Raw genomic sequence first — 15,108 nt, 5'->3', positions numbered from 1 at the left:
GTAAGGCAAATGCCAGCCATGCGCTGCCGCGTGTCTCCAGCCATCCAGCCTGGTGCCCTGGGCATGGCTTTATCCCGTCTTTGCAGCAGCATCCCAGAGCTCCAGGGAGCCCAGGACTCTTCATGCAAGGACATGGCTGCCCCTCTCTGCAGGCCACCAACTCTGAGGTGTGCAGACTTCCCGTCTGCGTAGTCACTCCCAGGGGTGACTTCCCCACCTGCCCTTTCCCAGCACTCACTTTTCTCCTTTGACGAAGTGTCTCTGCAGTGTCTCTGCTTTTGTCTTTTGCAGAGACACAGACAAGTTCAGTAGCCGCAGACCTAGTAAGACCCCACCCCACACACACTGAGGCCAGCGTTTGGAGCCGTGGCGTGTTGAAGAACAGCACCCCACGCTCACTGAAACCTGTGCCTGGGTTTGACTTCCACGACATCTTGTGCATGGTTCCTGGTTCTAAACTTGTGCCTGACGTGGAACCATGGACGGATAAACCTCCTAAGTGAATCTAATGAAGAACGCCAGCACTACACGGTTTCCTGCGGGGGATGTGGAAAGACACAGCCACGCTGAGCAAGGAGGGCCACGGGAGTCTATTGTCTGAAGACTCTCCTGGCCTCAGAAGGCTGCCACCTGCCGCAGTTCCAGCCCTCGGCTCTGGTCCACGCGCAGCAAGTGAATTCCTCTGTTGAAACTCGCGCACAACAAGAAGCTGGTGTCGCCCACGGCCAGGGAAGTCAGCGGTCCGGACCCGTCCAGCGACAGGGTGGAGAGGCAGGCTGGGGAAGGGAGGGCAACCGGCAGGTCAGAACCAGCGGCCTTTCGAGAAGTGCTGTGAAGTAAGCTAGTGCCATGCAAATCCAACCCGGAGAAGAGAGCCCCAGGGGAAGGACTCTGTCACTGGGACACCTGGACCCAAGGGACAGGAGAACTAGGTCAACCTGAGACTTCACTACAGCAGACAACAGACAGTGCTCCCCCGGCATGCCATTGTATGTGTATGGGTGTGTGTGTGTGTGTGTGTGTGTGTGTGTACAACATCACCCTCCCTTCCAATGCTGCCCTCAGGGACAATATTGATGGCTCCACAGGTGGAAGCAAGAGGCCCAGATTTGATTTCTGGCACCAGAGTCCCCTGGGACCTGCCAGGAATGACCCCTGAAAACCAAGCCAGGGGGCTGGAGAGATAGCACAGCAGGTAGGGCGTTTGCCTTGCATGTGGCCGACCCGGGTTCGATTCCCAGTATCCCATATGGTCCCCTGAGCACCGCCAGGAGTAACTCCTGAGTGCAGAGCCAGGAGTAACCCCTGTGCATTGCCGGGTGTGACCCAAAAAGCAAACCAAGCCAGGAGTGAACCCCTCTGTTTGACCCAAAAATAAAATTAAGAAACTGCCCTCAGTGACCTGTCCATGGACCAAAGCCCAGGGCAGGGCCGGGCCGGGCAAGGCAGGGTAGGGCGAGGAGGGTGCTTTTTAGAGGCTGATTTCTTGGGGACCTGCACCATCAAGACAAGGATAACATGGGGCCCTGACAGGCACGATGGGGGCTCCCGGGTATGCAGTCTCCCCCTGTCCCCTTGTGGAGGCTGCACGCTCCGTGGGCAGGGCGCACCGCCAGCCTTGCCTGCCTGCTCCAGGTCGGTGCTCTCCGCCCCGAAGCATCGCCCTCCTGGCCATGGTGACAGCTACACCTCCACGGCTGCAGCAGGCCCTGGCGGGTGAAGGGCTGGGGCTGCCCTCAGTGGCCGGTGAACCCCAGACGTGGCCCCACATGCATCCTCTGGGTGGGCGACCCTCTCCTCTGCTGGGAACAGAACTTGGCCTCCAGGACAAGAGGCAGGGAGGCGGCGGGGCGCTGGCCAGTCAGCTCTCTAGGAGAGGGAACCCCAGCGGCCTCCACTCGCACCCTCTGCCAACCTGCCTGCGCTGACCAAGCTACACAGCAGGAAGGGGCTCTAGGGATCCACACCAGGGATGGCTCAGGGAAGCCGCGTTCCGTGAAACATCTTTGTCTCTAGTGCCACGGCCTTATTCCGCAAAGCTTTGTAGCCAAACCAGAATAGGCAAGTCTTTTTTGACACTCTCCCTTCTCTACCTCCACCTCCACCTCACCAAGAGTGGAGGCTTCCCTTTAATCTGTGGAAACGGATTTTTAAAAGATAATTCTTGGGCCAGGGCTGTGGCTCAGAGGCAGAGAGTCATAAAGTCCTGGAATCAATCCCTGGCACCATAAAGAAAATAAAAACGACGGCTGGAGTAATAGTGCAGCAGGTATCGCACTTGCCTTGCATGTGGCTGAGCCGGGCTCCATCCCTGGCACCCCATCTGGTTCCCCGAGCACCTGCAGGTGAGATCCTTCCCCTCCCTTCTCCCCCCTCCCCCCCCCCCCCCGCTTTTTGGGCCACACCCAGCGATGCACAGAGGTTACTCCTGGCTCTGTACTCAGGAATTACTCCTGGCGGTGTTCGGGGGACCATGTGGGATGCTGGGAATCGAACCCAAGTTGACAGGGCAAACGCCCGACCGGCTGTGCTGTCACTCCTGCTCCTCAGGTGAGGTCCTTGAGTGCAGACAGGAGCAAGTCCTGAGTACCAAAAACTAAAAATGTAATAATAATACATAAAGATAATAAAATTAAAAAACAACACTTTGGCCCCAAGCCTAGGAAAGTATTTAAAAAAAATTGAAACAACAATCTGGTCCCTTCTCAGACAATTTGAGCACCACCATTCAGGGCTGATGGGCAACGTCAGGTTGAGCGTGAGTCAAACGGAAGTGTGATCTCAGGGATGGTCTGTACTGCGGGCCGGGCACACAGGTGACAGCTAACAGTCATTCTGGATCCTTGGTGTCCTGTCTTAACCCTGAGGGAACAGAGTTCTGGGGGGACACAGGTGGCTTGTACATGCTGAGTGATGGAAAGAAACCATTTTAAGGAAGACTTTGGGGCTTTCTGGACCCGTGAGAAGCACTCACAGCAGACTCCTCACCTCCAGTGTCTTCGTTCCAAATCTTCACTTTGCAGTCATGCGATGAGGTGGCGATCGTGGGCACCGAGGTCAGTGCTCTTGGTAGAAAGACACAGGAGGCGACAGTCTGGAAATGGCCCCTGTACTCGCACACTCGGTTCCTCGTCTGCCTGAGGTCCCATAACTGCAGGGCAATGACACGGGCCAGTGCATGCATTCCTGTCTCCCAAGCTCCAACTCACTCATTCACTGATACCCACCTTGCCACCCTCTTGTGATTCACCTACTCTTGCCCCTTAACTTACCCCACACATGCCCCCAGGCACTCGTCCAGACTGTGGTTATGTTAAGCATCAACTCTGCCCCAAATGGCGTGGACAGATGGATGTGCAAGAGGGATGCTCTCTTCCTCGTGGTTGGGGACAGCCTGGGGATGCCCCTTTCTATGACAGTTCAAGAGCCACCTTCCATCCACCCCGTGGTATATGTGGGCCTGGAGCAGATTCTGACTCAAGCCTGGACGCCAACCCTCAGTACAATGCCATCAGCCTCACACTGGCTGCCTCAGTGGACCACACTTGGACAAGGCTCAGGGAGAGAGTAGACTGAACTATGTCCTCCAGACATGAAGTCATGGGGCCCCATTTCATCCAGGGAAGAGTGGGAGGAGCTGGAAATGCTTAGTTGGAAGCAGAGATGCTTTATGCGCAGCCTAGGAACCAACTCCCATCAGCCCCTTACTCCAGGGGAGGTCGGGGGTGGGATCTTTCAACTTGCCGGAAAACAGAAATACTCACCGTGCTTCACTCACAGGTGATCACTGGATTAAATGAGGTAACACACACAGCATAACCAGCTACTCCCCAGTATACAATGATAAAATAGGAGCATTAACGGTTCTATTTAGATACTCGATGGTCCTTCCCCCCCACCCCAATAGTTCTGGGGCTTAAACCCAGAACCACACTCTTGACGGCTGAGCTACATCTTCTGGTCCTAGATAACCCTTGATGTTGGGGTGGAGGTAGACGAAATGAAGCCACACCTAGCAGTGTGCCGGGGTTATTCCTGGCTCTGTCCCAAGGAGTGAGCCCCTAGTGGTGCTTGGGGACCTCATGTGGCAGCAGGGATTCAAACTGGGGTTGGCCAAATGCCAGTCAAGTGCCTGAACCCCTATACTCCCCTCTTTGGCTCTCCAGGTAACCTTCAGAACTGAGAGTCTGTAATTAGGCAGCCAAGGTAGAGTGAAGGAGCGGAAGGAATCTATCCCTAGCTTCATCGCAAGAAAAGGCACGTTAATGAGGGATACAGCAGGGCTCCCGGTCAACACCGCAGCCCCCAATTCCCAGGGAGCTGCCTCTTTTTCTATGCCTGAATACACAGTGAGGGAAGGGCCCCAGCAGGCCCTTCTGCCTTTCGTACCTCTCCAGCTAGACTCTCAGTCCCATCCTCCTTCCTAGGAGCAATTCAGAGTGTCCTGGGTGAAAGCCTGAATGAAACCTCCAGTCGGCCCGGAATCCGTCCCAGGGCGGTCTGGGAGCCGAGGAGCACCGGAAGAGAGGAGCAGGCTCACTAGCAAGCAGCCCCCGGCCCCCACACTGCCTCTCACCGTGGCTTCACAGCCTTCCCCCTCAAAGCCACTGCTGCAGGAGATACACCTGTGTCCGTCCTCGCTGACCTCACAGTACGTCTGGATGTGCTGCTTGGCGGGAAAGACGTGAGCTACCTGCAGCCCCCGACTGTCCCACAATCTGGAAGAAATGACAGCAGAAGATGAGCTTGCAGGAAATGGGTTTCAAACGCATGTGCAGTAGCGCACGACTACTAAGAGTGTTGGCTCCTGGCCGCTCTGTCCAGCCAGACTAAAATGCTCCGATTGCTCTGAACAGCAGCATCCACCCAACCACCTTCACAGACGCCAAAGTGGACAAGAAGCAAAATGAAATGACAGCCCAGGACGTTAAGTTGTGCCAGGGAATTTGCCAGCTTGGTCATTTGAGACGATGCTTCCACGGGAGTAAAGTCTATTTCTGTGCCTATGATTCAAGCTTTTTTATTTTTTATCTATTTATTTGGTTTCTGGGCCCCACCCAGTGGTGCTCAGCAGTTACTCCTGGGTCTACACTTAGGAATTACTCCTGGAGGAGCTCGGGGGAACCAAAGGAGACGCCAGGAATCAAACCCGAGTTGGCAGGTACAAGGCAAGCACCCTGCTCTGGCCCACAAGTTTATTTCTTAAGACTTATTTTATTTTCCAGTTGTTTGGACCACACCCAGCAGTGATGCTCAGAGGTTACTTCTGGCTCTGCACTCAGGACTTACTCCTAGTGGCGCTCAGGAGACCAAATGGGATGCCAGAGGTTGAACCTGGGTCAGCTCCATGCAAAGCAATACCCACTCTATTTTATCTCCAGTCCCAAAGTTTACTTTGTTGAAGGTATTTATAATAATATAGAGAACTGGGCATCATTTCAGAGTTTACTTGGAAAGATGTCGTGGCCCTGGCCACCCTGGGCCATGGGACCCACTAAAATATACCCTTTGTCTCATTTCTAGTTTCTTGTCTCGTTCTCGACATTTTCTAAGTGAAATCTCATGAGATCCAAAGTTTCCAGTCATGCTTTCTAGGCTAGAAATAGTTTGCTTCCTTCAGCTTCCTTGACTGTGATTCTGACCCCACGTGACAGACAGCCTTAGGAACCAATCGGGAGTAGCACATAGAGCCAGGCTGACTGAAGGAACCTGAGCTTCCTCTGGACAGGGAGGGGCGGCTGACTCATGTACCCTGAGATGCCCAGAACCAGCATTGAGCCTCTGCCACTCAACTGCTCTCCAGGTGCCTCAGGCCAGATCACGGAGGCCCCAGCTCCACCCCCAGCCAGGACCAGGGAAGGGCACAGTTTTATGGTGAAGGGGAGTGGGAACAGAGCTGCAAGCTTTCCCTAGAAATACAGTCACTGCCACAGAAGCCCACCTGAGGGTTTTGTCCTCTGAGGTCTGCAGTAAGTATGGCTCTCGGGGAACCCAGCACAGGTGAGTGACCTGGAAGAAGTAGAGGTTTCAGTGTCTCCATCCCAAGCCACTGCCCTGTCGCAATTCTCGTAAAGCTAAAGAGCCTCTCACCCACCTTCTCTGAAAACTGACCTCATGCACTGGACTTGGGTGAAGCTCATGGGCAGGGATACCCACCAGGCTGGCACATTTGGTCTGCATCTGCTGGTATAGTAGTGAGGCCCGGTGTGGGCTCCAGAATACCCACGGGCACTCTCAGCATGTCCAAAACCCTGATGTGTGCCAGTCCTGCTGGCTGGATGCAGCGCAGGAGACAGGACAGCCCCTGCTGTAAGATGGGGCACTAACCCCCACCCCCATCCCCAGCTGAGGCCACCCTAGAAAAGTGTCCTTGAAGGAAAGCCTCTTCAACAAGTGGTGCTGGGAAAACTGGACAGCTACCTGCAGAATAGTAAACTCAGACCTCTGTCTAATGCCAGGCACAAAAGTCAGATCAAAGTGGATTAGAGACCTCAATATCCATAAGGTACACGGAGGAAAACGTAGGCAGAACCTCTATGACACTGAAGCTGAAGGTATCTTTAAGGATGAAACACCACTGACCAAGCAAGTGGAAACAAACATAAACAAATGGGACTACATTAAACTAGGAAGCTTCTGCATGTCAAAAGAAACAGTGACCAAAATCCAGAGAGTGCCCATAGAATGGGAAAAATGATTTACCAACACCCATCAGATCAGGGGTTAATATCCAGGATATACAAGACATTAGTAGAATTGTAAAAGAAAAAACCTCCAACCCCATCAAAATATGGGGAAAAGAAATGAACAGAAACTTCCTCAAAAAAGAAATACAAATGGCCAAAAGGCACATGAAAAAATGCTCTACATCACTAATCATCAGGGAGATGCAAATCAAAACAATGAGATATCATCTCACACCACAGAGACTGAAACATATCAAAGAGAACAAGAACAACCAGTGCTGGCACTGATGTGGGGAGAAAGGAACTCTCTTTCATTGTTGGTGGGAATCCTGACTGGTCCAGCCTTTCTGAAAAACAATATGGCCATTCCTTAAAAAACTAGGAACTGAGCTTCCATACGACCCATTCAATATATATATATTCCATATATATTCCATATATATTCTTATATATATAAGGTCCACTTCTGGGAATATATCCCAGAGGTGCAAAAAAGCACAGCAGAAATGACATCTGCACCTGTATGTTTATTGCAGCACTGTTCACAAGAGCCAGAATCTGGAAACAACCTCAGTGCCCGAGAACAGGTTAGAGAAACTTTGGTACATCTACACAATGGAACACGATGCAGCTGTTAGGAGAGATAAAGTCATGATATTTGCAAGTTTTAAATTTATAAGTGGATGGACATGGAGAGTATCATGCTAAGTGAAATGAGTCTATAGAATGACTGCACTCATTTGTGGAATATAAAGTAACATAATATGAGACTAACAACCAAGGACAGCAGAGACAAGGGCCAGGAAGACTGGTCTACAGTTGGAAGCCTGCCTCATGAGCTGGGGGAGAAGGCAGCGGGGATAGAGAAGGGATCACTGAGTCAACGATGGTTGGAGGGATCGTTCGGGATGGGAGATGTGTGCTGAAAGTAGATAAAGGACCAAACGTGATAGCCTCTCAGTATCTGTATTGCAAACGATAATGCCCAAAAGTAGAGAGTATGGGGGAAGTTGTCTACCATGGAGGCGGGGGTGGGGTGGGATGTGGGGGTGAGGGAGGGGGAATACTGGGGACACGGGTGGTGGAAAATGTGCACTGGTGGAGGGATGGGTGTCCGATCATTGTATGACTGAAAGTCAAACATGAAAGCTTTTTAACTGTATCTCACAGTGATTCAATTTAAAAAAAAAAAAATGTTTTTGTTTCTCTATATCTCCAGAGCCCCCTGCTGGACAAGCACAAAACTGTTTCCAAAAACCAACCCAACTGGATTGCCTCTAGCAAAGCCCACACACAGGGAGGGCATAGGGCAAACACACCAGGCCGCTGGGAGTTGTTTTCAAAATCAGACAAGCTGAGGTCTCAGCTGTGGCCAGTGGCAGAGCACCTGCCTCGCGTGTGTGAGGCTCTGGCTGCAATCCCGGGCACCAGCCAGGGGAACCGGCTGTGGTCTTCGAGTACCAGTCCACTGCCAGGAAATTCCAGCCTGGAAACCAATCACAGAAGCAAATCACACCTCTCAAAAAAGACCCCACTTGTTTCCCTGCCTCGTTACCTGTGCATAAGCCATGAGGTTTCGAGGACAGAGCCCTGTTCCCCGGCCCACAGCCCTGCTGCCCCAGCACTCAGCACAGGGCCTGGGCACAGAAGATAGGGAACACAGTGGGCCCGCCTCCCCTGTGGAGGTCTCAAGAGAGGAACTCTAAGCCCAGGGTGTGCTGCATGCAGTAGACCTGGGTTCGATCCCTGGCACCGCAAAAAAAAAAAAAAAAAAAAAAAAGAAAGCAAAGAAAAAGAAGATATTTTAAAGACACGGTTACAATTGGTCTATTTTATTGTTACCTATTGCTTGTCATCTCTTGCTGGGCCCAGTTTATAAGTTAAATTTCATAGCAGGTTTGTACACACGTAAAAAGAGAAGGCATGGATAGGGGTCACATGCTATCCATGGCTCCAGAAATGTTCTGAGTGTCTTGGAACATCTCCCCCTGGGCGTGTGGTTGGGGAGGGGTGGGGGGTTCCATAAGGCTATTTTGAGGGAATAAAATAAGGGCATCATTTAAAATTCTTACATAACAGGGCCAGAATTGTTCGAACCCAATCACCCTCGAGGCGGGGGCTACAGAGGCTCAGCAGGAACTGACCCAGGCCAGGAATGCGCTCCAGTCCCTCCCTCCGGGGGCCCTGCCCTCCCCCCCACGCCCCCTTGCCCGCCCTGCCCGGGCAGTGCCTACCAGGTTCCGGGAGACGGACGCGCTCCGCACGCACTGGCCGCGCCCCACGTCCCAGAGAAGCAGGGTGTTGTCCCGGGAGCCCGAGCACAGCTGCGAGGAGTCTGGGGGCAAGGGCGCGGGGACCCCCGTGAGCGGGGCCCAGCGGGCCGAGGGGCGGCGCCGGGCCGCGGGAAGGGCTCTGCCCGCCCGTACCTGGACTCACGGCCACGCCGGTGACCACCAAGGCGTGGCCCAGCAGCTGCTGCAGGGGCGGCCCCGGGCGGTGCAGGTCCCACATCAGGACCCTCCGGTCGCGAGAGGCGCTGAAGAACTGGTCCGACCCGGAGCCGAGGGCGATCTGCGCAAGGACAGGGACGAAAAGGCTCCTGCACGCCCCTCTTGTTTGTTGGGGGGCCACACCTGGCAGCCTCGGGGTGCGGGGGAAGCCCTCCGGGCTGAACCCAGTGACACAGCGATCACATCAGGTCGTGCCTGGGAGCGACCCTGGGCTGGCGGCACGGAGGGCAAGTGCCCTACCCGCAGGGCATCCCTGGCCCTCGATCGGACTTTCAAATGGGCAGGTCAGCTGAGAGTGGGGGGGGGGGGATGCATCATGTTCTCTCGGTGCCGTTCAGGCACCTTCTTCGGCAAGTAAACACCGAGTCCTGCGCAGAGGACCACAGCTGACGTCTAGTTCCATTGTTAAGGAGCGTGCCTCTTCTGAATTGTAGTTTCACCTTGGAGGAGGTGTCTAAGTCTCCACGTGCTCTTGTCATTTTCCTGGAAGCTCATTTCCACTCCCCAACGCCACTTAACAGTATTTGTTCAGCTACGGTTGACCTTTTGCACGTTTCCCCAAAGGAGGCCAGAGAGATACTACAGCGATTAAGGAGCTCACTTTGCACGTAGCTAGATCCCGAGCACTGAACAGCATCCCCAAGCACTGCTGGCTATGCCTCCCCCACATACACACAAAAAATCCCTCTACTAGTCTAGAAGGTTCCTGAGCATAGAGCTCTTTGACTGTTCTACGTATACTAAACACACAAGTTTTGAATATGGATGACTACCAAATTAGGGAAGTCTAGAGAGCTGTTCTCTCTCTACCATCTGAGCTAGTAAGAGCTAGCTAACAAAATAGGCCTCATATCAGATACACCAGCAACAACAGCTAGGCCAGAGGTCTGCTTTTCCTGAAGTAGGGCTTTAAGGCATGAATGAAGCTGCAGGCATTTTTTTTTTTTTAAGATTTTTAATTGTTTTTTAAGGGTAAAGGTAAAGGTAAAGGCCCTCCCGTTGATCATCGATTTGCTCGAGCGGGCCCAGTAACGTCTCCATTGGAGACTTTGTTGTTACTGTGTTTGGCATATCGAATACGTCTCGGGGAGCTTGCCAGGCTCTGCCATGCGGGCGAGATACTCTCGGTAGCTTGCCGGGCTCTCCGAGAGGGGCGGAGGAATCGAACTCGGGTCGCCCATGTTGGCTGCGTGCAAGGCAAATGCCCTACCGCTGTGCTATTGCTCTCACCCTTAACTTTTTTTTTTCTTCAGTCACCATGAATTAGAGTTACTCATGATTGAGTTTCAGGCATACAATGTTCTGACACCAATCCACCTTCACCAGTGTCCACTTTACTCCACAAATGTCATCCAGTTTCCCTCCCACCTACCAACCTGTTTTATAACAGGCACTCGTTTTTTGTCTGGAGTGTTGGGTCACACCCGGAAGTCAGGGCTTACTCCTGGCTCTGTGCTCAGGGATCACTTGGGAAACCATTTGTGGTGCCAGGGATCAAACACAACATAGGTGGCTTATCTTAATCTCGGCACTATCACTCCAGCCCCAAGCACTTTTTGCGGGGGTGGGGGGGGTTACACCTGGTGATGCACAGGGGTTACTCCTGGCTTTGCACTCAAGAATTACTATTGGCGGTGTTCGGGGGACCATATGGAATGCTGGGAATCGAACCAGGTTGGCCGTGTACAAGGCAAACGCCCTCCCCGCTGTACTATAGCTCCAGCCCCCCCACCCCCAAGCACTTTAAAAACAAATTAATTTGGGGCACCAAAGTTCACAATTCTGTTATGGACAGGGTTTCAAGCATAACGCGTCAGCAACTTTCAGCAGCACCACCGCCCCTTCCTGAGTGCCCACTTCCCTCCACCATTGTTGAAGCCCAGCATTTCTTCCTTAAGACGGAATGTTGGGGGGCAGAGAGTAATAAAGAAGACAAAGGCACTTGCCTTGTGCACAGCCGAGTCGCTGTGACCCCAGCACCATATATGATCCCCAGGGCACCACCCAGTGGGGCCCAAACCTTCCCCTCCCCTCCCAAAAAGCTGTGACAGCCAATCATTCTCCAGCTTAAAGCTATTAGGGATCCCTTTACTTAGGTCCAAATTCCCTCTGGAATAACCACCACCGACAATTACCTTAGTGATTTCGCGTTCATGTCCTTTGAACCTTTTCACCACATTTCCAGTTTTCCAGTTATAGGCCACAACGGTCTGGGGAGAGTCAGTCGTTAGACGCTTTTAGTTGTGGCAAAGTCCTGCTCAGTGGGGCAGCAGCAACACGTTCCTGCATTTGCCGCTTACTCTCTCCTGCTCTGTCACGGAACTTGCACCAAGTGTCAGGGTATTTACTATTGTTCCCTCCTGCTATGCCCCCCGATCTGAGCTTCTCTCTTCTGTTCTCCTGGCTGTTCCTTGTTTCTCCCCGAGACACCAGGTCACTTCTCCGAGCCTTCCTGACAGGTCTGGACTAACTCTCCCTGGGGACCTGAATCAGGGGGGTCTTCTGACCGTAGATGCTGAAGGAGAATTCTGAGAAGGATTTGTTTCCTCCAACGTTTACTTTGATTAAAAAAAAACAAATGGAGGCTGGAGAGATGGCACAGCGGGGAGGGCATTTGCCTTGCATGCGGCCGACCCAGGTTTGGTTCCCAGCATCCCATAAGGTCCCCTGAGCACCGCCAGGAGTAACTCCTGAGTGCAGAGCCAGGAGTAACCCCTGTGCACTGCTGGGTATGACCCAAAAGAGCAAAAAAAAAAAAAAATGGTTTACTGAGTTTCTGGGCCATACCTGGCTGTGGTCAGAGATCATTTCTAGCAGGACTCAGGGGACCATATGGGAGGCAGGGGATTGATCTGGGGTTGGTCACATGCAAGGCAAATACCACACCTGCTGTACTATCTCTTTGGTCCTGATTTTTTTTTTTTACTTTTTGAATTTGCCATCTGAATCATTCTCAAGTGTACAGTTCAGAAGTCTTAAGTTATCTGCTCACAACTGTGAGGCAGATCACACAGAGTTTTGAGGGGACAGGGAGTATGGGCCACAGCCGGCAGTGCTCAGAGCTTATTCCTGGCGCTGCACGTAAGAGATTGCTCCTGACATTACTCCAGGAACCTTATGGAGTGCTGGGGATTGAACCTGGGTCAGCTGCATGCCAGGTAAACACCTTACTTGCTGTATACTATCGATCTGGTTCCATACACATATTTTTTAATATTAAAAAAAAACCTTCATAAGCCCATCTTCCAGAGAGGATCATGTTAAAAGGTTCTCCCATCCTTTTCCCAGGCATATTCTTCCCTGCTCCATCACCAGCACCTCTCCCTGACACATGGTTCTGAAAGCTTCCTCTGGCTCTAGACGTGATCTCTGCAGTTCATTGCAAGAGCAGGTTAGCACGGGACCTAGTTCTGTCCGAGTTCCTTAATCTGCCACACAGAGAGGCTAATCCCTGCCCTTGATGCCCCTCACAGGTTAGGATCACAGAAATACAATTTCATATGTCCAAGGTATGAAGTTTAAAACAAAATGTCACCCAATGAATTATACCATACTTTATCCATTTCCAGATAGCCTCATTTCAAAGGTCTGGAAAATGTGAAAACCCAGATGTCTCCTAATGAGTGAAAAACAGTATGAAAATGGAATTTGGAGATTTAACAGGCTACTGAAAAACGAGAGGGATCACTGACTGTGAAAGAATCACAATCTCTGCTGCCAGTGTCTTAGCTGTGAGTGCTCTGATGGATCCAAATATAAAGGACAGGAAGCAACCTGACTCAGAGTGACATCGGGAGGGGGGACCAGCACCTGGGAGGAAGGGAGCCAGATGTGTACCCGTGTAGACATCCGGCAAAAAAGCAGCATGAAAGCAGGAACTCGAGGCTCCATTTGCTGCCAAATCGCTCCTGTGTGTGTGTGGCAGTGCTGGGTGACTGAATTAATGTATAATCTGTCACTCACAGAAAGCCCTTGGGGTCGAGGGCTAGTGCAGGAGGTAAGACACTTGCCTTGCCTGCAGCTTGAATCCCCTGCACCACATATGGTCCCCTGGGCATTTGAGTGTGGCCTTAAGCCCCCATTCCCACTCCCAAGGCCTTTGGGTGTTATGGCAGAGAGCCAAAGACATACCATATAAAATCCTCACAACTGTCCTCTGAGGTTGGCATGATGAATGGTGCTTAACAGATAAAGAGGGGCCAGGGCGATAGCACAGTGAGTAGGGCGTTTGCCTTGCACGCGGCCAACCTGGGTTCGATCCCCAGCATCCCATATGGTCCCCCAAGCACCGCCAGGAGTAATTCCTGAGTGCAGAGCCAGGAATAACTCCTGAGCATCGCTGGGTGTGACCCAAAAAAGCAAATAAATAAATAAAAATAAAATAAAATAAAAGATAAGGATACTAAGGGTCATCAAAATTGAAGACTCGCCTGAAGGAATAGAGTAGGGATTTAACCCCAGTCTGATCCGAAAGCCCATCAGTTCACACTCCTCAATGCTGTGGCCAGAAACGCAAACCCTGGCCTGCCTTTCAAAAACGCTTCCCTTCCCTCCAGTAAGTGGGCCCCCGGGGAAGCAAACCCCACCTGGTCTTTTCCTCCAGAGACACAAAGGTCTGAGTTCAGCGCAGCCACCACAGAGACGGAATCCACATGAGCGGGGCTGTACTGCTGCAGAGTCTTTGCTGGGACCCTCTCCTCTATAATTCCATCAGGCCTGCTGGAGAGAGGATGAGAGTGAGATGCCCCGCCTTTTGTATTGAGGAGACAGAGGGAAGGGAGAGAGAAAGGAGGCTCACAGAGGTTGCCAGAATTGAGGGTGCTCTGAAAACATGCAGGGTGACCAAAAGATGGACTCTGAGAAAGGGGAATCCCCAGGAGTCGTTGCTCACGCTAGAATCACCCCCCCACCCCACCCCCCACCCCCCGCCCAATACGCTGGTTCCCGTTAGTGTGGCTGCAGACACTAACAGGCTCACTATGACCCAGAAGGAAGTAGCCCAGACTTTTGCAGCAAAGTCCCCATTCCCTGCTCTCTCTCTTGTTCAATTCACTGCAGCATTTGTTGTGGGGGCCTCGAGGGCAGTGCTGGGCTCAGGGCATGGCCAATCCTGGCAGTGGACCACCAGGAATGCAAGTCAGGGCCTCCCACGAGCCAGGCTCTGTCCCCTGACCCCCGCCCTCCACCCCTTCTCTAGTGGAGATGTTTATCCTTCATCCTAAGGCTGGGCCCCGACAGTAGAACCGGTACCTGTATTTATAAGTGCTGTATTTGAGTTTGCTTTGCAGTTTCCCCATCACAGAACAGAACCTAAAAGAACCCCGAGGAGCAGCTTGTGTTAGCTGGCACGCGGGTATTCACGTCTCTTGCGGGTACTGGAATTGTATTCCCTGTTTAGTTAAAAGAAGAATGTAAGTGGTTACTGTTTTGGTTGGTTTGGTTTGGTTCGGAGGTACAAGGGAATATTCAGGCGCTACTCCTGGCACAGTGCTTGGAGTTTGCTTCCGGTGGTGCTCAGGGGTTACCCCAGATCTGCACTCAGGTATCACTTTTGGTAGTGACCAGGGGGCCATTATGGGGTGCCGGGGATCAAGTTCAGGTTGGCTGCATGCAAGGTAAGCACCTACCCTGCTGTACGATCTCTCCAGCTCAGCTTTTAAAAATTTTATTGATTGATTGATAGATTGATTTTGGCTTTGGGGCCACACCTGGTGATGCTCAAGTGTGATTTCTGTCTCTGCACTCAGGAATTATTCCTGACAGTGCTCAGGGGACCATATGGAATGCCGAAATTCCACCCAGGTTGGCTGTGTGTAAGGCAAACACCCTATTCGCTGTACTATTGATCCAGACCCCCACCCACCCTTTTATTTATTTATTTATTTATTTTATTTATTTTATTTTTTTGAGAC

At 52.0% G+C, this 15,108-nt stretch overlaps 1 protein-coding gene across 1 annotated transcript; it reads right to left on the bottom strand.

Annotated features, from left to right (window-relative positions):
- Nucleotides 1–453: 453 nt before the first annotated feature.
- On the bottom strand, nt 454–14,493 carry WDR31 (WD repeat domain 31). Its single transcript, XM_056109529.1, has 9 exons — nt 14,447–14,493; nt 13,783–13,912; nt 11,332–11,406; nt 9,113–9,257; nt 8,921–9,021; nt 5,942–6,009; nt 4,577–4,718; nt 2,989–3,151; nt 454–776 (listed from the first exon to the last, which is right to left on the bottom strand). Exons 1-9 carry the CDS (start codon nt 14,491–14,493, stop codon nt 616–618), a joined length of 1,032 nt encoding a protein of 343 aa, XP_055965504.1. The 3' UTR covers nt 454–615.
- Nucleotides 14,494–15,108: the final 615 nt, after the last annotated feature.

This window comes from Sorex fumeus, unplaced genomic scaffold (genome assembly GCF_029834395.1).
Source record: "Sorex fumeus unplaced genomic scaffold, SorFum_2.1 ptg000285l, whole genome shotgun sequence".
In the NCBI taxonomy this organism is placed as follows: Eukaryota; Metazoa; Chordata; class Mammalia; order Eulipotyphla; family Soricidae; genus Sorex; species Sorex fumeus.
The sequence above is the reverse complement of the archived record's forward strand: the minus strand, read 5'-3'. Positions and strand labels throughout refer to the sequence as shown.

Bases quoted from the DNA above. Each gene is read 5' to 3' on its own strand.
- WDR31 (XM_056109529.1), bottom strand. From the start codon at position 14,493: ATGGGGAAACTGCAAAGCAAACTCAAATACAGCACTTATAAATACAG. The intron at 11,407-13,782 runs GTGGGGTTTGCT...GACTCTCCCCAG, and splicing joins TCTCTGGAGGAAAAGACCAG to ACCGTTGTGGCCTATAACTG. The intron at 6,010-8,920 runs GTAGGCACTGCC...TACTTCTTCCAG, and splicing joins CGTCCGTCTCCCGGAACCTG to GTCACTCACCTGTGCTGGGT.